The sequence below is a fragment of the Populus trichocarpa genome, chromosome 15 (genome assembly GCF_000002775.5).
Source record: "Populus trichocarpa isolate Nisqually-1 chromosome 15, P.trichocarpa_v4.1, whole genome shotgun sequence".
Taxonomy (NCBI): domain Eukaryota; kingdom Viridiplantae; phylum Streptophyta; class Magnoliopsida; order Malpighiales; family Salicaceae; genus Populus; species Populus trichocarpa.
The window spans coordinates 14,584,844-14,607,821 of NC_037299.2; the positions used below are offsets into that span (position 1 = coordinate 14,584,844).

The 22,978-nt window shown below is 32.6% G+C and overlaps 1 protein-coding gene across 7 annotated transcripts; it reads right to left on the reverse strand.

The window, feature by feature from the left end:
• Window positions 1–7,411: 7,411 nt before the first annotated feature.
• On the reverse strand, window positions 7,412–18,541 carry LOC18105908 (upstream activation factor subunit UAF30). 7 transcript variants are annotated; one of them, XM_006374575.3, is made up of 6 exons: window positions 18,467–18,541; window positions 17,792–17,874; window positions 16,664–17,076; window positions 15,302–15,624; window positions 14,580–15,199; window positions 14,248–14,470 (listed from the first exon to the last, which is right to left on the reverse strand). In XM_006374575.3, exons 4-5 carry the CDS (start codon window positions 15,620–15,622, stop codon window positions 14,588–14,590), a joined length of 933 nt encoding a protein of 310 aa, XP_006374637.3. In that variant the 5' UTR covers window positions 15,623–15,624; window positions 16,664–17,076; window positions 17,792–17,874; window positions 18,467–18,541; the 3' UTR covers window positions 14,248–14,470; window positions 14,580–14,587. The 7 variants fall into 7 exon arrangements, with proteins under 7 accessions (XP_024442369.1, XP_052303563.1, XP_052303562.1 ...); XM_024586601.2 differs by lacking the exons at window positions 14,248–14,470; window positions 14,580–15,199; window positions 15,302–15,624; ... (1 more) ...; window positions 17,792–17,874; window positions 18,467–18,541 and adding exons at window positions 7,412–7,493; window positions 9,151–9,275; window positions 9,758–9,942; window positions 10,212–10,374; XM_052447603.1 differs by lacking the exons at window positions 14,248–14,470; window positions 14,580–15,199; window positions 15,302–15,624; ... (1 more) ...; window positions 17,792–17,874; window positions 18,467–18,541 and adding exons at window positions 8,229–8,545; window positions 9,151–9,275; window positions 9,758–9,942; window positions 10,079–10,219.
• Between the last annotated feature and the right edge of the window lie 4,437 nt (window positions 18,542–22,978).

Here is a 22,978-nt window from a genome sequence, read left to right on the forward strand (position 1 = left end):
TTCAATGGTGGTTATCATCTCATAATTCCAGTGGGATATGTGGCCATTAATTATTAAACTTCAAATTAATTTCAATCCATGAAAATTTATCATGATAATAATAGTAATTAAAAAAAAACCCAAGTTTTTAATGGATGGATGCTGATTGTGAAATGAATGTTTTTGGATCATCAAGATTAAAATTTTCTCAAAATATACCTTCCATATCAATCTAGTGCATTTGTATAAATTTAATATTTCTTACTCTTTAATTTCAACTTGTTAATTGCATTTACTAAACTCCAAGGGGATCTTAGGTGTGAGTGTGCTTATTTTTGCGTTTAAAAAATATTTTTAGAAATTTATAAAATTAAATTTTTATTTTTATGATTCCAGATTATTTTAATGTATAAATATAAAAAAATATTATTTTAATATATTTCTAAACAAAAAAACCAACCATCCCAATATATATCAAATACTACCTTAATTAACAAGTAACTTTCCTAGATTAAGTCATTAATTATGCTTCCGCAATACATGATTTTGCCATACGTTGATGAACAAGGATTGTCGAACTGTTTGGTAAACAATTAATTTAATTGCCTTTATCTTAATCTCTTATTTAATTTAGTTTAAGTTTGATTTATATAATGAAAGATGTTCTAAATATCGGGGAGTCAACGAATCAGTCTCTGTCTATTACAGCAGAATAATCCTTGAAGATACAATTTGGTAGCATTTCTAATGGAATGCTCTACCTTGTTTAAATGGTTCTTAATTAATTTCTTGGACCTAATTAAGGAAGGCCTTAACTAATAGTAATAATATTGAATTTCTAATGGAATGCTCTACCTTGTTTAAATCGTAACTAATAGCATTTCTAATAGAATTTTTAGTAAGATTAATACGAAACTATGATGTGTTGATTAACCAAAATTTTTTAAAATTATAATTGCAGCAAAACACAAATTTAACTCCGCACTATTATATTATCAAACACACTGTATGAATCACCCTCTCTTTTGTAACAAAGAAAAATCTTGTTTTTTTTTTTTGTACTTATGTACATTAATCTCTCTTACAATTTCTCTTGATACCGATTAATAGGAATTGATTGGACTTAATGAAAATTAATTTAATCCATGACCTCTTCAAAATTGGACTCTAGCTACTTTTAGACATTTTGGGACCTCTAGGAATAGGTCAAAAGTTGGAACTATCAATATGTGCAAATATACATAAATCATAACTAATCCCAGAGGTCAGGTTGAGCAGGCATCGAGGGGACTCCGCCCAAGCCCAACCCCTCACGGAGTCTCAATGTTTTGTCCACGCATGGAATCCGGCTGCACTAAATGTCTGATGTTTTTTGGACGATTTTTGATGGCTACAGTTTCTCGAAAGGTAGTGAGAGGTGGGGAAGTCCTATTTCTTCACGCAATAACCCACACTAATTCAATCCCTTCGCGAGCCTCCTTATCCCACACCAGAATCCTCACTCCTTTTCTCCACCCATTTCTTGAGTTGATCCACCATGGAAAGTTCCTAGTTTGTCATCATCTATCTAATCATTAACAAAAATATTAAGGGATTTGAGGTGGTAACACTCTTTATATGATTTATATGAACATGAATCACCTAGTTAATACAAAATATTTTTGTATTGGATACTTTTTTTTTTGAGTTTTTTTGCTTCCTGTTTAATAATTTAATAATTGTTGTTTGGTTTTGTAAAATTGATGATGTTTGGATTATGAATAGTGAACTGCCTTAAATTTTTTTTTTCATTCACATAGTTAAGTCATCTTTCTTTTTTTTATTATGACATTTTTAATTCACATCCTTATTTTTTTTGTTTTTTTTGTTTTTTATTTAACAATTATAGTTCAGTTTTTAAAAAATAACATTTTATAAATCATAAAATAGTGTTTGAAATCATGATCACGCGAGAATAATACGAGAGGAAATGAAGGTTAAGAAAATAATAGAAAAGCAAAATAGGAGAAGGACACTCTACTCCGGGTTGCAATAGTTACTCACAATGCTTTTTCTTTCTTTAATTTTTTTTGTTCCTTGGCTTTTTTATGTTCAATTTAATCCTTTCATATTAAGTTGATTTGGAATTGAATTTAATGTTTTGTTTTGGCTGACTTTATATAGGGTTCTCATGATGTTAAAAATAAATTTCGACGTAGAGTTAATACTTGATTTGGCAAAATAAAACTCAATTTTATTTATTCAAACCACTTAAAACTTTAGGGACCTAATTTTAAAATGAAACAAATATTCAACTTATTTTTTTTCTAAAAAATTACATCTTATCTCAGCTTTTCGACTCAATCTTATGATTAAAATCACTAAATTTTTTATTATTTATTTGCACATATAATTCTCGATTTATTTTATTAAAATTCATATTTCTTTACGGCAAAAAACTGTTAACAATGTCTGCACCCTTTTTTGCATTGAAAAAAGAAGCTCTATTCCACAACATAGCATGAAGAATTAAACTATTACCCATAATCAAATTATTATAGCTTTATTTTGACTGTAATAAAGAAAGTATAGCATAAGTTATTAATGGCTGCAGTTTTTTGCACTCATTGCCATATGAATATATAGAAAGTTAAAGACAATGGATTCAATTATGAATTCGTCGGTTGGTCGGGTTATCAAACACACTAGGTAGCACACATTTCATCATCAAGACATTACATGTCAAAAAAAAATGATTGTTAAACAACGTGGTCATGACATCACATTAGGAATAATTGCAACATGCTACATAGAACAAGGTTTTAATGTCCGAATTCACACTCTAAGACCCCAACGTCAAGTCCATCAGAAACTCAGAAAAGGAAAGAAAGCTGTGTTCAGACTATGCCTTGAAATTTACCAAAGACAACCGATGGCTATGCCTCTCGGTGGAAATTCTGTTTCTTCAAACAAAACATTAGGTTATTCCTGGCTATTAATGGACAGTAATTAATGAAACATGCCAAGAAAGCTTTACTACGTACAGAGATATATAGTTCTAATCAATTTGAGTTCATATCTTCCCTGCTTATAATCAAAAACCTAACCCTTAAAAAAACATTGTCTTAATTAAGGTTCCAAATATTAGATATGTATTAACCTTAATTAATCATCAAAGTCCTTTTTAGTAATTTGATGGCTATGAAGGTGACTTGTGTCTTGTGTAGCCTCTGAACCTTCCAAGCACGTCCAAAATACCAAGTTTACAATATCGCTGAATCCAACTTCCGCCCGACGCAAACGGCCAAATCTCTCTCTTTTCCTTGCTTTGTAAGGTCGACAGCATGCATTAATTATCACCCCTCTGACCCCCCCATTCTTGATTTTGTTTTCCTTTGATCCTTAACTTTTTTAATTCAATATTAAAACAGCATTTAATGCTTCATCTGGTGGTGATGAGGTTAAACTTGCTTTTCTATATGCTTTGAAATTGTTTTTTACCTGAAAAAACATTAAATGAATGTTTTTTAGGTGTTTTTTAATGATTCTAATACACTAATATAAAAAATATAAAAAATATAAAATTATTTTGATATATTTTTAATTAAAAATAACTTTTGTAAAAGCTAGCACCTGTATTATTTTACCAATCACATATTAATTTAGAGAAATTCATACACTAGACTAGTGTGGATGATGCATTCTTAAGATTGTCTGATAAGAAAAATCAATATTAGTTCTTGTCATAAAATTAAAAAAAAAAAATCTTTTCATTGTCAAAGTTCTTTATTTCTATAAAATCAAGAGATTTCAGAAGAGTTTTCTCAAATGTCATCCCTTTACTTTTTATTGTGTGCTAAAACGATCCTTATCTTTGACGACAATTGATAAAAGAAATAGAAAAAAAAAAAACAAGAAGCTGGAATCTGACGTTAGGATAAAAGTAGTATAGGAACTAAACTAAGATAAAATTAAGAGTAGGGGGACCAAATAACGCCACTTATCCTTCTCACAAAGTATATAAATACACACATAATTTATGCTCTACACAGCCCACATATACACTCCTTTTCCTTCCTGTTTAATCAAAAGATTCACACCCATCTCTCCTTTTTATCTTGTATGTACATGGATTTCTCTTCTTCAAAGAAAACCATGAAAATTTCAGTAGTAATAGCTGATGTAGCATCATGGAACTGTGCCATAGTCCTCTTATGCCTGATATTATTGGGGTCTATTAGAGAGTATTCCGTCCCAAAAGATCAGCCTGTCAAGGGAAGCCAGCTTTTTGATAGACCTTGTGATGAAATATATGTTGTCGGAGAAGGAGAGACCCTCCACACCATCAGTGACAAGTGCGGCGACCCGTTTATAGTGGAGCAGAACCCACATATCCATGACCCGGATGACGTTTTCCCTGGACTTGTCATCAAGATCACTCCTTCAAGGCCAAGGAAGTTGCTGAGGTAGTTCTCGGAGATGAGCAATGGCTTTTAGCATGCTTGGTTTTTTTTGTTTTTTTCCCCTTTCAACTTCTTACACCCAAATGCTTTCTAGTTTAGCAGTTTTATTACTTTTGTAATGAATAATACCATAGAGTTTTCGATAAGTTCAAGGCTCCAATTGGGTCCTTCATGTCCTGTAGAGAAAGGTTTTTTCCTAGAAAAGATAAATTAAGGTTGCATGAGAGTGAGAAGGAATCTTCAAAGAATTTGGAATTCACTATGCTTCCTTAATTTCAGCCTTTTTTTCCTCACCTTTTTGTATATATACTAGCTATGTAACCCTTGCTTTGTCGCGGGTATGATAAAAACAATTTGAAAAAAAATACAATGTTCGGCCAACAAAAAGCATTTAAAAAAAAAATTACAATGTCAAATGATGAAAACAAAAAAAAAATAAGAAAAAAAATGATGTCTACATGTGTTAACCTATCAAGCCCGTGACCCTGGTCATTTGACTAGAAAAAATAAATTATAAAACTCGTGCTAAAATCAATGTTGAGTAATGAGATCGAAAAAAAATAATTCTAAAAAAAATGGGAACCCATGCTAGCTAATTATAAAACCCGTGGTCCTGGCCATTTGATTGGAAGCACCAAATCCAGAAAAACCATGAATCCCAAATTTAAAAAAAAAATGTTAAAGGATAAATTTGAAAACAAAATCACAAAAAAAAAAGCATTCAAAAGAGAAAAAAACAACTAAAAGAACGAGGATAATTTTGTTTTATTAAAGGATAAAATTTAAAACAATTGAAAGTTTACAAAAATGGCAAGAAAAAAATGAAGAAAAAAAAATCAGGACCAAATTTGAGAAATAAAAAATAAAAAATATGAATTGAAGGATTTAATTGAAAAAAAAAAACAAAAAAAACCTTACAAAAAGACCAAGGATAAAAATTAACAAATTAAAAGAATAAGGATTGATACCCAAATGTACACAACTAAGAGGACTGTCTTGAAATTTTAAATGCTAGGTATGAAGCTCGAGGGAGGAGAGAGATTAGAAAAGGAAAAAAAAAGAAAGCGGCTCGTCTATAATCCGCCCATAAGAACTCAACTTAAACCGCCTGGGGTGGAAGAGAACATTGTGAGGAATCCAATGACATGGTGGGAAAAAAAATTTGGTCGTCGTATGAAGTCACATACGCCGCCGAAGCGTGGCGGCATCTCCCATGCGCCTACTAAGTTATTTTTTTTATATTTTTTAATTACTTTAAAAGACAAATGTATCTCTCTTCTAATATGCTTATGAATAAAAAACCCACATAAAAATACAAAATTGCCCCTAAATCAATTCTAAGATAAAGGTTAATTATGTGATATTTTACTATACTAAGAATAATGAAATTACAAAAATACTTTCAAATCAAGTCTTAATTAATTATGACATAAAGGATAAGCTAGTAATTATAACATGCAAAAAAAATAAATTCTCATAAAAGCCCCTGGCAACCAAATATCCATGTGTTTTTTTAAAAGGCAATGAAGGTATTTCATTGTTCATAAAAAAAGATAAAAATACATTTGTATCCCCACTAAAAACAAGAATTACAATTGAATCACATGGAAAAGACTATTTTAGTCCTGAGCTTGGTCTTCTTATTTGAGTTAATGATTAATAAAAAATTCATTTTACTATTACAATCCATAATAAATATATATTTTCTGCTCATGCATCCTCTGTAGTACTCTTTGCATAAATGATTCACATCTATGGAAAGTTTATTTGGGATTAATTCTCCTAATCTATTGATTGTTGGTGTTTATTATCAAATTCCTATAGTTTACTGTGTTTTTTAAACGTATTTTGCCTATGATTTGGAACTAGCTCCATTAGATTTACATTAGCATAATTGAATTGATGAGGGAACATCTTGATTTTTGAGAAGATTCTTTCTTTCTGTCTTTCTCCACAGCTGCTTAATCTTTATTTCTTTAATTTATTATGATACAAGCTTTCTATTGGGATATTTTGTGAAGCAGCAGAAAGAGGTAGAGTGGTCTATATTTCTGGAATGGCAACTCTTGCTTCCACTACTTTTAAAAAGGATTCTAAATAATGGTTGACCATGGAAGCTGGCCATTTGTTTATAGCTACAATAACATTGTTGATTGAGTTTGTCATTTGTCTTGAAGTGGTTGGTCTCTCTCAAGACATTGAAGAATTATGAATCAAATTTCAGTGCCATGTACGTACGTTATTGCTTGTAGATCCTTTCTCTCTTATCCAACGAGCTTAGGTATAAGAAGAACAGTCTGTGTCGGCATCAAACAACCAAATAATCCTGACAGCACACCCACAGGGACAACCATGCTGCAATTAATACCATTGTGCATGCCATAGTAAAGGAAAATGTTTTGTATCAATTAACAGAGATAGTGGTATAGAAGTGCTTCTCGGTTTAGTTCGAACTAGAAATGTGTCTCGCGAAACGCTGCAGGCCGGGCGCTAATTTTTTTCTAACGTTATAAATTGATGATAAAAAGACATCAATAATCAAGTTTAATCTCAAATTAATCAGAACAGTGTATCACCTCACAATGAACAATATAAACATGAGAACTTTTAGTGTTTTTTATAATATAATGGCAAAGAGATTGGAGCATATCCTCGAATGGGGCTTTGCCCAAGATTTTCAAATATTAGTTGAGATTTATTTGTATTTTTAAAATTCTATTAGTTGTTGAGCAGAAAAACCAAAATGAAATGAAAGAGAGTATTAGGGTTGAGGATCGAGCCAATTAAAAAGAGTTAAATATTTGGTTTGATAGATAATTGTTTTTTTGTCATCAATCGACGATCAGCGTGTCATAACTGTTGAGTACTGAATTGTCTGTTTTGATCAATAATTCAATATTATCAGAACACGAGCGTCCGTACGATTTCACAGACCAACCAGATACAACCTTCCTTGTCATTCACATTGATTAACATTCTTCCTTGCTCCAATAATTCAAGGAGGCCATAGCCATAGCCATAGCCATAGCCAAGAAGATTCAACCAAGGGTTCTCAAATCCAAAGATTATACCCTAAAAGTGCAGAGAAAATCCTCCATTTTGAGTTTTAAAATAAAACATAAAGTTGTTTGTGTAATAACTTAAACCTGTTCTTTCGAATCTAAACATGAATTAGAACTTCCAAGTAGGAAAATCAAGTTAAGATCCTGTAACTTAACTAGGATGAAAAATTCCTATGCAACCAATATAATTGATACAGCTCCTATTGGATAATTGATTGATCATGGTGGATCCTGATTGACGGTCGGTTCTAGTTGACAGTAGATTGTGATTGGTCGGTTCTAGTTGACGATGGGTCCTAGTTGATGGTCGATTATCAAAGAGAAAATCTTATAATTTTGCTTGTGTTTTGCTTTATCTATCTAGTTTATAATTGAATTTACTCTTTATTTGTGAAAGACTTGAGCTCGAGTCAATGCTCAAATCTAGATACAAACAACTCGTCCCTGTAATAAAAATAGATATTATAAACATTGAAAGTAATAAAAAATATATATAATTTATAATTGATCGATTAAACAACACTGTAATTGATCTTTCTAATTAATAATAGTCCATACTGGTTGATGATATTGATCAATCATGGTTGATTGACCTCGAATGTTGTTGATTATCATGAAAAAACTATGACACTTCTTCTTGAGTTTTGCTTTGTCTATCTAGTCTATAATTAAATCAACAAAACATTCCACTTCAATAATAATAAATAACAATTGACCATCAACCTTGTCTGAAATTGAATGCCAATTGAAGTTCAGAGGTGAATGACTTTTCTTATGAGAGCTAGGAAAATGAGGCAACCACTAAAGGCTCCTCCTTATAGCTTAGTTGAACTTGCAAACATTGAATAGCCCTCTTATTATGGCCTAAGCATAAGGTACTTGTGACTTGCTCATCTTCATAATATGAAGGAGCATCTTTGTTTTTTCTTGACCTTTCCTAGCTTCCAATCAGAGGACAAAAATGAGAGAGAATCTCTTATATGGTCTTAGCAATAGCTCTTTCAAGACATGGATATGGAGAAGATGTCTGCCATAGTATTGTGTACTCCAAAAACAACCTCCCTATTTATCATAGAAATGAAAAAGGCCTCCTAATAAGGATATCCATAGCTTTATCAATGGCATATGACATTGTTTCAAGGGTTTATGCCAACCCCGTCAAAGAGTTTATGACGCTTGTTCAGGGAAATCTGAAGGATAGACAAAATGTCATCACTGGATCGGAATCAGGAAGGTATATCATGATAACTATATAAAAACAGCAACAGTCTAAAAGGGTTCAAATTGAAGAAGTGATTCTATTGTTATATTCTTTCACAAAAAAAACATAAATCCACTGATATGAATAATTCTAGTCAAAATGTTTTGATGAGCAGCGAGATGATATTAAACAATATGTTCAACGGATTCCCTCTATTCCAGGGGACAAAGGATTAGCATTGCATATTAGATCGACAAGTCTGATGCAAAATAGATAAAGAAATGAAAGAAATCCTATAATAACAAATTCTAGAAAAAGAACGAAAGCTTGAACTTTATATTGAATGAGTCACAAATTCAAAAGTGATAAAACTCATTAAGTACATGCTGCACCATGAAACATCAAGATATTTAGGTGAAGCGACATTGTAGCAAGATAGGCATCTAGATCCCAAACAGCAACTTACTTTTTCTGTTTGGGAAAATGCAATTTGATCAGCGCAGGAAGTTCGACCAATTCAACCTGTTGTTTGCCCAGCAAGATACTTTTCAACTTTTCATCACAATTGACCACATTCTTGTTGTTTGGATCCTAAATGACATACACCACGCAGTTTTGGCAAGAGTTAGTTAAAAGAATAACATTAATAAAACAGAAAGTAAAATAATAACAAAGATACATACAATTTGCACAATTAGAATCGGTTGAGACATGTTATGATGCAGCTCCTACATATCCTCATATTTTGTTCTCAAAATGACAAGAAAATTGCAGAATTTAAGTTATCCCGTTAAGGTTAATAAATAACAAAATGAGGCACCTTTTACACGCAATCAAATGATAGGTCCCATTTTAGCTGAAACACCGCAACAGTGAATTACATGTATATTTATCTATGACAACGCAAAGTTTGAAGAATTAGATGAACAAGATTAAGAATATTTCTTCTTTTAAAGAAAAAAAGAAAAAAAAATCTTTCTTTTATTGATGGGTATTAGCAATTCATGTAATTGAGAACATTACTTCCAATTAGCATAAAAACATAAACAAAAGATGAGATTAAAAAAAAGTACCTGGAGGTTGTTGGTTTTGATATAGGACCAGACACGCATGAAACAGCCCAAATGAGAAATCTGAGACTGACCCACAAAATCTCTAAGTGTAGAAGGTAAATTTACAAGATCAATTAAGTTGGCAAGCTGCTTTGGGTTATCTGTGATGGCCTTCTTCATCTTCTGCGGCAGCATTTTTTAACAGCCTATACAGCAGACTATAGCACACAATAAGTACAAGTCCTAAATCCGACAGCAACTCGTTCAGTACAGTATGCATGAGTTTCTTTTTTTCAAGAGCATAAGATTGAGATGAGATGAGCAGTTTACAAAAAACATTACTTTCTTGCGAATATTATCAAACACCTTCCATGCATGCACTTGTTGTTTTCTTGTTATAGCCTTCGCAAGTTGTAAAAGTTAAAAAGCAAGAAAACACAATTGTATGTGATAGGGAGAAGAAAATGAAACAAACCCTAGAGGTATAATGAAGACTCTGACTGGGAAATTGGAAGTTTTGGGTCCTTTTTCTTTAATCGCGAGCTGCACCACAACACTCTTTCTTCTTCTTCGTCGATATGTGAATATAAATAAATACATGGAAAAATATAGGTCTGATGTTGTTTTATCAAAAATATTGCAGCCCTGTTGGGTTTTTATAGTTTTAATTTACCCCCTTTAGCTTCAACAATGTTCATCCATGCCCCTACATTGTGAAATCTCCCGTGCATGTTCCCTTTAGATTTTTTCATTGGTAATTCTCGCCAAAATGATGAGAATTAAATTAATTTAGATCTTGTTGTCACTTTAATTCAACAAATCGAGTAGCATTTGGTAGGCAGACGAGTAACGCCGGAGCATAATTATTTATATTATAAATATTATTATTTTTATTATAATTAAAAATATTAATATCAAATATATTATTATTTATATGGTAAATATTATTAATTTTATTATAATTAATAGTATTAATATTAAAAATATTATAATTTTGTTAAGTTCTGCATCTAGCATAATTTTTAAACCCGACCCGGTGTTCGATTAGGTACAATGATTGGGTCACGGGTCAAATGGGTTGACCCGGGTCAATCCAAAAAAAGCATTTTTCAATGCAACACTTATAAAAAAACATCTAACTAGTTACATTACAACACTTATATAAATCAAATTTAAATTTTAAACCAACAACATAAATTTAATTCAACCGGGCATTACCAAATTTAAATTTTAGAAACTAATTTGGAATGACGTGCCAAATCATTGTAATCAACTAGGCATTTTGACCTAAGTAACAAGGCCTTCTATAAATTTGTGTGTTTGGTATTGAGGTTGTTGTTACGGTTGTGGTTTGAAAAAAGTTATTTTATAAAAAATATTTTTAGTTAAGGTTGGTTTGGAAAAATATATGTTTGGTTAAAACTGTGGTTCAAATTGAGATTGAGCAAAAAGTAGTTTTAATGTGTTTGGTAACCATTTGGAAATGCGGTTCAAACCGCGTTCCAAAAAATTTAGTGTATATTTTTTTCCCAAAAAATAATTTTATTTTTTAATATTTTCAGATTGTTTTCGTGTGCCGATGTAAAAAATAATTTGATTTCAATATGAAAAAAAAATTATTTTTCTACATTTGTAAGTGAAAAACACTATGAACCAACATCGTTACCTTACTCTCAAACAGGCAAGCTTTTCAAATTGAGGTCATAAAATAAATATACAAGACATATATTAATATTGATGTTTTTAATTTAAATATTGTAGATTTAACTACTGCTACTACATCATGAAACAAACAATACTTTATAAAGATTATGGATTATTGTTCCATTAAACTATCTGCAATTCCGTCACGTACAAAATTCATCCTGCCTTGACTACTGTTCGCATTGATTTCAAAGCGTGCAACAACATCAGATAAAATCTCATCAGGAACGTCATTGAGATTGTGATCAAATTCTGCAATGCAGCGTCATCATGCGATTTCCTTCTAATGTAATTATGTAGTGCCATTGATGCCACTACAATTTCAACTTGTGTTTTGTATGGATAAGCAGACATATTATGTAAAATCCTTCACCTTTGTTTCCATACTCCAAAAGAACGTTTTATGACATTACGTAGTGACGAGTGTGCTCGATTAAAAACTTCTTGCTGATTTCTTTGGTTGTCCACGACGCCTAAATTCTTGGAAGTGATATCTCTCACCTTTATATGGACCTAAATAACCATACTCATTGGGATATCTAGCATCAACCAAATAGTATTTACCTGTAATTACAAACAACATTCAAATTTGCCATGTAATTAGTAAATAAGAAACACATTTTTATACTTATAATTACATAACAAGTTCTATTGTATAACTACCTTATGGTGGTTTAGGAAATTTTATATTTCTATTCTCAATAGCCTTAAGAAAAATACATGTATCGTGGGCATTGTCTTCCCATCCTGCCCACACAAACGTGAACTGCATGTCAAAACTACAAGCAACCATTACGTTTTGAGTCGGTACACCTTTTCTTTCTATAAATAGAATTTAATTTTCAGTTAATATGCAAGCTCGCACATATGTTTCATCAGTTGCATCAATACAATTTTACATGAAAACCATTGATAATATAATGCCATTCCTTACTAACATGCATAAAACAATTTTTAATTGAATACTGACAACATTAACAAATATTTTTCTTACCTTGAAATGAGACATATATCTTGGATTCATTGTAATTTCTCGTGACGTGCTTGTAAAATTCAGGTCCTCTGGTTTTATGACATCTACTGCAAACAAACATACTGCTGCGAGGACTTCTTTAATGCATCTACTAACAATTTCACCCGAATGTTGAAATCGCTCTTGAACCTCCATATTTGATGCTCCTAGTGCTATTGTATATAAAAATATAGCCACTTTTTCAATCACACCCATCCTTCTCGAAGGCTTTAACCCATAAGTTGTTTCTAAATCACTGCACAGGCTCAACAAAGTTCTAAACATGTTGACACATCGTTTCTAATGTCCTAGTAAAACTTCAGTTAACCAACACATGTTTGTATTGTATGAAACCATGCACGGTTCTTTATGCATATAATTAATATAATACATGTTTATTGTCACAGCTGTGCACACAACTAACTTTTTTCTTATCAAAATCTCACTTCCAAAATGATTCATCATCAACATCACTATCGTCGTCGTCGTCGTCATTTGCCCCATCATCACCATCCCATCCTAAGCCACCGTTGTCATCATCACCACCATAATTAATGGGATCAACAACGCGATCCATTATGTTTTCATAATCATCATCAAGATCTTCATTAAATATTGCATTCAAACGTGCATCTGCCATATGTATAATGCTAAATAAAATAAAGAAAAGAATAATATTAAACACTAGTTTTTCAAATAAAACATTATATATGATGGTAAACTTTATCGATTAAAATTTTAAACCACACAAATATTACAGTCTTCACACTAGATTTCAATATTGGAAATGGATGTTTTTATACAGTTTTTTTGACGAATTTTTTTTTTATTTTTTTTTTCAAAAATTGGGTCGGACCAGGTAAAATATTTGAAAATTTGAACCGGGAACAGTGAAGAGCGGCACCTGCAACAGCATTCAAAGAAGGAGAAGGGGAAGAAGAGGCTACCCTGCGCGGCGGCGAAGTCTGGTTGGCGGTGGTGGAGGCGGAGGCGACTGGTGAACTGAGGGAAGGTTTTCCTCTGGTTGTGCTCTTCTGCCTTCTCCCTGTCTCAGCTGCGTTCCTTTCCTGTCTCGGTCGGTGTTCTCCCCGATGATGGTGGTGTTGCTGTTGTGATTGTGGCTCCAGACGGTTGTTGTGGAGGCGACGAGGAAGGGAGCAGTGGTGGCCCTGTTTTTGCCTCTGTTTCCATTGTTTGTGCTCTTCTTCCTTCTCCGTCTCTGCTGCGTTCTTTTGAACGTTGTATTCACAGTCTGTTCTCTTTTTTTTTACTTATTTTTCTCCCACCCTGTTGGTTCGTCTCATCTCTGTACATGTATGTTTTTTTTACTCTGCAATTTTGTAACCCATGTGCAAGAATCTAACGTAATGTACCATGTGAAGACCAGTATTGTCTTGTATTGTGACATAACATGTCAAAAGTTCTTATATCTCTGCAATGCACCAGTTATGACTTCTTGTTTCAGATCCTTTCAAATCCGTTCTATTGTTGTAGCCTGTGATGTATGATTTTTAAATTTTTTAATATGTTTTAAAATTTTGTATATTCTATCCTTCGACTTGTCGTTAATCCACATGAATTATGTTAATGAGAGGACACGAAAACTTCTAGTATTGGATTTCAAATTGTTCTGTCAATTAAAAAACTAACCTTTATTTGCATCAACAATTTCTTTATAATTGGATTTCCTTAACATGAAATTTAGATTGAAAATTATTTTATCGATTAAGAAAAATATACTTTGTTTACATCATCAACCAGTTATGTAAAATCTAAAAGCATTGTCTTCGTCATATGACATTAATATTACATAGTATTTTTCCGGATCGCAATTCATAATACTTAGCAATTATCGAATAGCACGACAATTTTTAACTACGTTAACATATAATCCATAGCATGAATATAATAAATATTAATGCTCCATAACCTAACTTATAATGTGAATTGTTAAAATTACAAATAGGGTACCGAACCATCATAATTGCAAATGATTACTCCATATCATCTTCAGATACCTGCAAATTTAAATAATTGACAAGAAATTTTAAAACATGTTAGATAATAATTTATATAATAATATTACCAACGAATAAATAAAAGCATGCATTTGGGATCAATACATACCTCTCAGTCTAAAGTGTTTTACGTCGTTTATACATTCTCTGCAACCATTTCATCTTGTTTTCAAGAGTACCCATAGCTGACCACATTTCTCTATTCCTTCTTAAACCTAAAAACTCAGAAGCAAACCCATGAAAGTCATCACCGATATGAACTCCTTCAATTGAGTGAAGCTCGGTCATAACCTCATGAATACTACATCCTTTCTTATCTCTATTGATAGATGTTGAATCACTGTTGTTAAACATGCTGTCAATCATTTGATCCAACCGTGATAGTAGTTGCATCCCAATTTCAACACTTTCTCTTTCTTTTCTCTTCCCGCTGCTGCGTGTGTTGCTACCGCTGCACATATTAACCCCTCTAACCATGTTGCAAACATCATCAACGAAATTTGGTATTCCATCCTCTTCTGAATCACTGCTTCCTTCTTCCAAGTCAGGTTGTTCCTCATTGGCATTTGGATCCTCAGCAACACCAACAATATCATCATGGAGGACTCCGGACGATGGTGCCCATGCATGCTTTCCGGTTGCAACAATATTCGAGAACATCCTGTCGAACTTCATACGTAAAGACGGTTTGATACCAGATTGCCTAAACTTTTTTGCTCCACTTATTTCCTGCACAGAACAAATGAAATTAAATTAATGCAACTTCAAATAATCTAGTAATTACTAAACTGAGATTTAAAACATTAAAAATTAATGATCACGACAAATAACCTGAATTTTTGCTTTCCACCACTCATCACTTGCAGAAATTGTTCCTAATTCATTACTCCATCCCACACCAGTTTCGGAAATGAGCTTCGTCCATATCCTCCAATCCTTTTTGCAACCATCCCATTTGTTTTTCAGTTGTGTCTTGGTGAATGCATGACCTGTTTGTTCTTTGAAAGCTGTCAACAAATATTTCCAACCAGCTTTGTCGAAATGCGTATTCGGTTTCATTCCCATGTCGATGGCCTTGATGCAAAGGTCGCAAAAGACATGCAACATTTCTTTAGTCCAAGCAGCTTTATCCAAATTTTCAGGCCCTTCCATTCCTAGTTGGATAACATATTTGATAGCAAACATAATGAATTATAACATGCTAATAATTTGACTAATATTGGATGGAAGTACCAACAAATACAGATGGTTAGAATCCTTGCACAAACATGTATAGAAAAAACGATCATGAATTATGTTAACTGGCAGCAAGTTCATTATACTCATCTTTGCCAACAATGAAAATGCTAACATCCCCAAGCACCGTGTAAACTTGGCAAGAAAAATAGAACAAAAGTAATTCAAGTGGAATTCACTAAAAGGGCAAAACATCCTGAGTCAAATTATATAAAAAACTATAAATTGCTGGTACACAACTATAACAGACATTCCAATTCTATACTATTACAGAAAGTAGAAGAACAAGGAATAGTCCATGCCAACACTACCCAACAAGCAACCTACAGATGGATTGTTGAAGAATTAACATATACTGATCAATGAGTCATATAATTTGCAAGAGCAACTGTTGCCTATACTATCCTGCAGAACAGCCTCTTCACATAAACTTCAGTTACACAATATGCTTCAAACGACTATAAGACGAGCAAATCCAGGCTTCATAATTTGCAAAAACAAAATTTTTTGACAGTGGCATATATGCCGCACCACCATTTTAGTACAATGAACTCAGATAAACAGGAAACAAACCATGAACATGATAAGGAAGAAAGAAAACATGTTTCATTGAGTTCCATTTTTAAGATCATTTTCAATTGACAGACACGCAGTGACGTACTCATCTTCAACTTAACATAAATCAAATTGGGAAAGGTTAATTTTTTTAGCATTTCAATTTTCAACTCCCAATTGACAAAGCAACCAATTTTGTTGATAGCAAATAGGTAACGGTAACAAAATCTGGCAGCAGAAAGCCCCACTACTATGATTCTTGGACAATTATTTGCTATTGACAGAGGTTAACAACACAAACATAAACAGGAATTCAACTTTTGGTGCCGTGCGTGAAGAAGACAGGCACAAAAGATATACACAATTGTTAACTATGCAGGCAACAAACAAATGAAAAAATACCTTTTTATTAAGCAGATCTACAGATCAAGAGCTTGGAAAGGCATCTCGGGTCGAAAAAAGAATCTGCAACTATTTTTGACAGTGGCGAGAGACCAGTCGCAGGAACAAGTCAAACTTCAAATTTTTTTGTGAGAGAGAGGAGGGAGCTACAAGGAAGAAACGATTGTAATGTATATGCTGTGATTTTTTATTCTCCAACGACTTTTTTTCTCTCAGCAGTGTCGGTGGATCTGAAAATTGAGGTTGCTGCTGTTGCAAAGCACTCAGACCCGACTTTTCTTCAACCACAGGTGCAGCCACGAATATGGATGGGTCCCACCAAAATAAAACACGGTTTTCGCATAACCAAACACTACATATCTGCGGCTTCCTTTAACCTCGGGTGCAGCCGCATTACCAAACGGCACCTTAATCTGTTGTTAACAGGAACAGAAACAGGGCAAGAAACCGAGCCCAGATTCATAATACGTGCAAAGGATTGACATATAAAAACAAGCAGTTAAACATCTTATCAAATTTCAGAAATTTGAACTGCCTTGCCCATCTAACATTCCAACACAGAAATACCTTTCTATCATTTTCGATTATTGCATTGAACATAAAAAAGTACTAATGATGCTAATGACATCAAAATCTTGCACCAAATCTCCTAAACACGATATCTGATAAAGAAGAAGTCAGAATCAATTCACTCCTTTAAGAATTTAATGGATCTGGAGAAGCTGAAAAATACATACAGCGAACAGTGGGATTCCAACATCCTCTTAATATATCAACAATAATGTTACAGTTGCTTCAAGAAACACCTATAACAAGATTTAGAACTCCAGCCTATCTTACATCCATGAAGAGAAACGAAACCAGTGAATACAAAAAGGAAAACTCATTTTAAACAGGTATGGATCAGCATCCAACAGTATGGCAGATCATCTTCTTAATTTTCAAATGCCAAAACTATACACTCCCATTAAGAGACTCGAAACTGGGGAGATGCAAATAGAGAACTAATTCAGGAAACATGAATTACCCGTGTAATTAAATGACAACAAATTAATACCCAGAAACCAGAAAAGCCAAAAAGCCACAATGGAGAAAAAATGGTAAAGAAGAAAAGGATATATAGTTTACCTGCAAAACGCGGTTCTCCAAGCGTATAGTTACTGGTTTGCTTAATCAATCAGTAAAGAACAGAAATCTGAGAGAGAAGAAAACTGAAGAGAAACAACTAATTATTTTTTCATGAGGCTGAAAAGGAGAATATTTCTGCTTTTACTTCACTGTGTTTTCACTTTATTATCTTCCTGCACTGCATCAATCACACTCAAACATAGATTATAGCTTAATGCTCTACCAAGGAGCCGAGGACTCGGGCAATATAGCAAAGTACTTGGTCTTATTCCGGAGAGTAATTAAAAGACTCACTTGAAACATAATTAAAAATTATTCCATTCACCAAACATTTATAAATTAGTCATCATAATTAAAGGATTGAAGGTGGGAAATTCCATCACCAAAAAGCTTAAAACTTTCTTAAAGCTTGCATTTTTAAGCTTTATAAAACAAAAGAAAATCACTTTTTTGACCTTGTATTGTCATATCTAGCGAAGGTTCTAGATCTCTACAACAGATGTTCAGATTGTAATATATTTCAAACAAAGCCAAGACGACTCAAATTGAATCCAACAATTCATAGACTGCTTAAAAACTTCAAAAAACAACAACCCATTAAGACAAAACGAAGAAAAATACAACCCATTTCCATATACATGGAAACGAAAACGTATTGGAGAGAGAGGGACGTACTTGGGAACCATGGCGGCAGCAGCTACTGATTTTTTTAGCAGGGATGTAAAAAGCTTGGGGTTTAGTTTTTGAAGAGATATAAATTTGGTTAGAAGGTCAATGTGGGCTTTCTGATTATGGGCTCAACAATATACACTTGAAATAGCCCAGACCACAAATTAAGGGCCTGCTTCTTATGCTTATGGGCCTATGAATTTACCTGCTTTATAGGTTTGAGATTTAAATTGATCCCATGTAATTTTGAGATTTTACAAATTCGTCCACAAATAAGCTTTTTTAAAAAAACAAAATCGGGTTATTTTTTGAACAAATTTTATTTATTTCAATAATATACTATTTTCTCCTTCTTTTATGAGTTTTATTTACTTGTGTCTAATTAAGTTATATAAAATATGATTTTAAGTTTTTGAGATCAAGATTTTAAAGCAGTTACATTTTAATTGTCTTGCTTTTTGAATTTTACAACAGGGTGAATTATTTTTATTTTTTATACCCTTTAATATATTTTTTTGGAGAATATTTCTTATAAGAAGTACTAGCCCTATTTGTTTTTTATTCTTTGGTATAAAAAGATTGGTTTGATTTTTATGTTATTCTATGTTGTTAGCAAAATGACTTCTATTTAAGACAATAAAAAAAGATTCAATCACAATAATCAAGTGTGTAATCAATGCAATTCCTGTTTTTCCTTGCATGTAACAGCATGCTAGTTCTGATTAGTATAAAACCACAATAAAAATTACCTCCGTTTATTTGTTTGACGTAAAATATTTTACATGTTTGTTTTTAAAAAATATTTTTTGTGTTTATTTCTTATAAAATATTTGACAAGAAAACTAGTTAAATGACAAAAATAACAAATATTTTAGAAACTTAGTTTATATTTTCAATTCATAAAATTTTATAAAATATTTTTATGGATAGAAATCCACTAATATCATTTAACTATTTTAATCACTATATTCATCTTATCACTACTATCATCATTATTTTATTATTTTTTTCACTATCACCACGATTACTTTATCACTATCTTTTTTGCATCATCGTCATCTAACCGTAACCGTCTCACCATTATCATTAAAAAATATTTTACACGTTAAATTTTTCAGCCTAAATATTAAAAGATATTATACATGTAAAACATCTTCAAACTCACAATTGCACAATAAAATAAATTTTGAATATGTTTTTTTTCTAGGACCTGCCTTGGCTTTAGCTTAAGATCTCTTTTAGTATATATATTGTTTAAAATATAATAATAATAATAATAATTTCATTCGAGATAGGGATTAAAATGAATTTATATTTATGAAAAATGAAACACCAAAATAAATACATATTCATAAGAAAAATCTCTTTTTTTTGTAAAAACAATATTATTTTAAATTTTTTACCGCATATAATTAAAATGTGTATTATTTTAGCATGTTCAAGTGTTTGAAGGCACTAGTTTTAATTTAGTCGATGATTTGCTGATTTACTCCTTCATGGCTTATAATTTATTCTCTCTTTATTTTTATGTTGATTAATGAAATTTTGATCCCAGAAAGCAAGGCAATCCTATGAATCTTTTAAGAAATCTCGAATTCAAATCTACAAGAAATCTCAGTAGTATCTATCAAGAATCACCATCAATGAAGCACAAACTTAATTATTGGTCTCATTTTGTTTTACACTTGAATCAATGATGATCATAAGGAGAAATTCACACTTGAAACAGTGATATGATGGGGCTCTTCCAGCATATATACATATATATAAGAGCAGAAGGAAACCATCTGTATATAAAGTTATGCTGCTACATGCCAAGGCGGCTCAACTGCCTTTCAGTATTCTAAAGTGGAGGAGCATCAGCCGTCAGCCGTCAGCTCCCCAGCTGCTCTTTGCCCCCTCGCCAACCGAAAAGTTTCATTGTAGTTGGAGAGCAATTAGCGTTATTTTATTACTTATTTCTTCAAAAATCATTTTAAAAAAATTAACCCACGGCATAAAAAAAAAAAAAACCCTCACCAACCCTCCGGGGGGAAAAAAAGCATGGACAATTCAAGATAGATGCATATATTGAAGAAGAATCACATACTATTGGGCGATCGTTTTCAAGATTTGGTCCTGTAGAAGATAGAAATTTCTAGCCCCCCCCCCCCCCCCCCCCCCCCCACCCCCAAAAAAAAAAAACCTTTCGGGGATATCCCTCTAACCCTTGAGCATATGCCGATACTTCAATGGTTTGTTCCATTTTCTCGAGCAACAATCAAGCAAATTTACAAAGCTATAAGATGTTGGTGTTTTGTTGTAGCAATAGACATAAATTACTATTAATTGCTCTATAATAAAAAAAAAAAATTCTTGAATAGAAAAAATAAAAAAAATATATCAAAATAATATATATATTTCTAATAATTTTTTAAAAAAATTTACAACTCGCATCATAACAGCAGTTATATAGATAATAATAATAAAAAAAAAAGTTGATATCCACATGATGAATAAAAGACTGCTTGCTATATAAAAAGTGTGTTTGGCAGTGTGATAGTGATTGTTTTTCAAATAGCTTTTCGTGCCGAAATACATGCCAATAATGTTTTTTTATTTTTAAAAAATTATTTTTAACATCAGCACATCAAAACGATCCAAAAAGTACAAACCACACTCAATTTTAGCAAAAAACAAATTTCAAAATTTAGCAAAACACAGGTTGAAACACACAGCCAAATAGTCTCGAAATGAGAATCGATAGCCGCCATGGAATTAATTTAAGAAATAATTGTAGTCTGCCATTTGTTATGTATGACGTACAAAAATTGAAAGCATGGATTGATATATTACAGCTTAAGCGTGTAAAACTTGTTAGAATACTATTTGAATCAATCTCAAGAAAGCCATAATTATTATTATTATTTTTTTTTATTTACGTGGGGTGTCCGGGCCAGTTTACGTGCACCACGACTATTCCCCACGGCCCACTGGACATCCTGAAAGCCCAGGAGCAGGTAAGGCACCGCGGGGGTGACAGGCGTGCACATAGAATGTCGAACCCGGGACGAGGGCGGAACAAGTCACACGATTGATCACAGCAGCTAGACCCGTGCAGAAAGCTATAATTATTCTTAGAATGGGTCGTTGGCCATAAACATGATCAATCCATCTCTTGTATAATTATAACTTTTATGTGTCATTTTCATATAAAATGACATAATTAATTTTATATATATATTTATAATTTGAAAAAACTAGTTGCCTTCCATCGCCATTGTAATTGTCTCATAGCTGCCAGTTAACAAGAAAGGAACAGCTGACTCTTCTCGTCGGCAAAACCCACCAAATTCTAATTTGGATTTGGGTTGTTTTTTTTTTTTAATTTCGGTTCATCTTTACTCAAACTGGGTTTTGGATTGGTTTTTAAGATTTTTAATCCAGTTAGAACTAAAAATTGAGCCTTTTATTTTATTTATTTTTTATTTTAACATAAAACTGAATTAGTTTGGTTTTTACCTAACCAATTTTGGTTTTGATTCGGGTTGGTTAGACCAAATCGAACTGGAAATTTTTAAGCCAGCAATCCGAAAAACCCAACATGGACCAGGTAAATAGGAGGTTGTTGGAGACAGCGCAGCTTGGTCATGTAAGGCCAAGTGCATCTATAGCTTCGCCCTTGTTTTTGGGTAGATGGAAGCAATATATTTAATAATAACTTAAAAATGGGTAAAGCTCATAGATCCTTCAGGTGAAATTGCATAGGCAATTTATGTTTTTTATTCAGTTAATTCGTCTTCTTCGAGAACTTGTGACAGGTAGATGCTTTATAAAAACTGCCCAGGTGGAATGAAGTTTGAAATCCAATTCAATTAGGGCATTGATTCTCAGTCCTCAAATCAACATTCAAATGTGAAGATGGGAGTAATCATGATTATGTAACTTCTTGGAAAAAAGTCTCACGCTGAGCTTTTTGACTGCTTTTTTCTTATGTTTCCAAGGACCAATAATGCCATCCTCACTTTCTTTTATCATAAAAAGGGAACTTCTAGTCTTCACTACCTGAAGGAGGAGGAGGAGGAGGAGGAGGAGGAGGAGGAGGACCCCAAAAGAAGAAGAAAAAACTTGGAACAGCTAAAGCAACCATGGATGGCAATCATTGGCAAGGACAATTGGCACACATATAATGGACACAGCTCACCATGCGCTAGCTGAAGAAGAAATGGCCTGGCCCAATGGGGACAGCACTTTCTACAAATCTAAGCCTTAAACACGAAGCAACTCACTTGACAAGCACGCTAAAGAAGCTTTTTTTTCAGCTATGATTGATGCAAACCAATAAAAAAGCAGTTTTGTCTTCCACTTATGCCTGTTGCTTTCTAGTGCACATTTCCTCCTTTCAAGGAGGTGAAGACAATTTGTACCGGAACAAAAAATATAGGTTAAGACAATCAAGGAAATACCTTATCACAACTTCCCTGTTGGGTGATAGCTGGTAAAATTTTTAAACACAGAAATATGGCGTTGGCAATATTA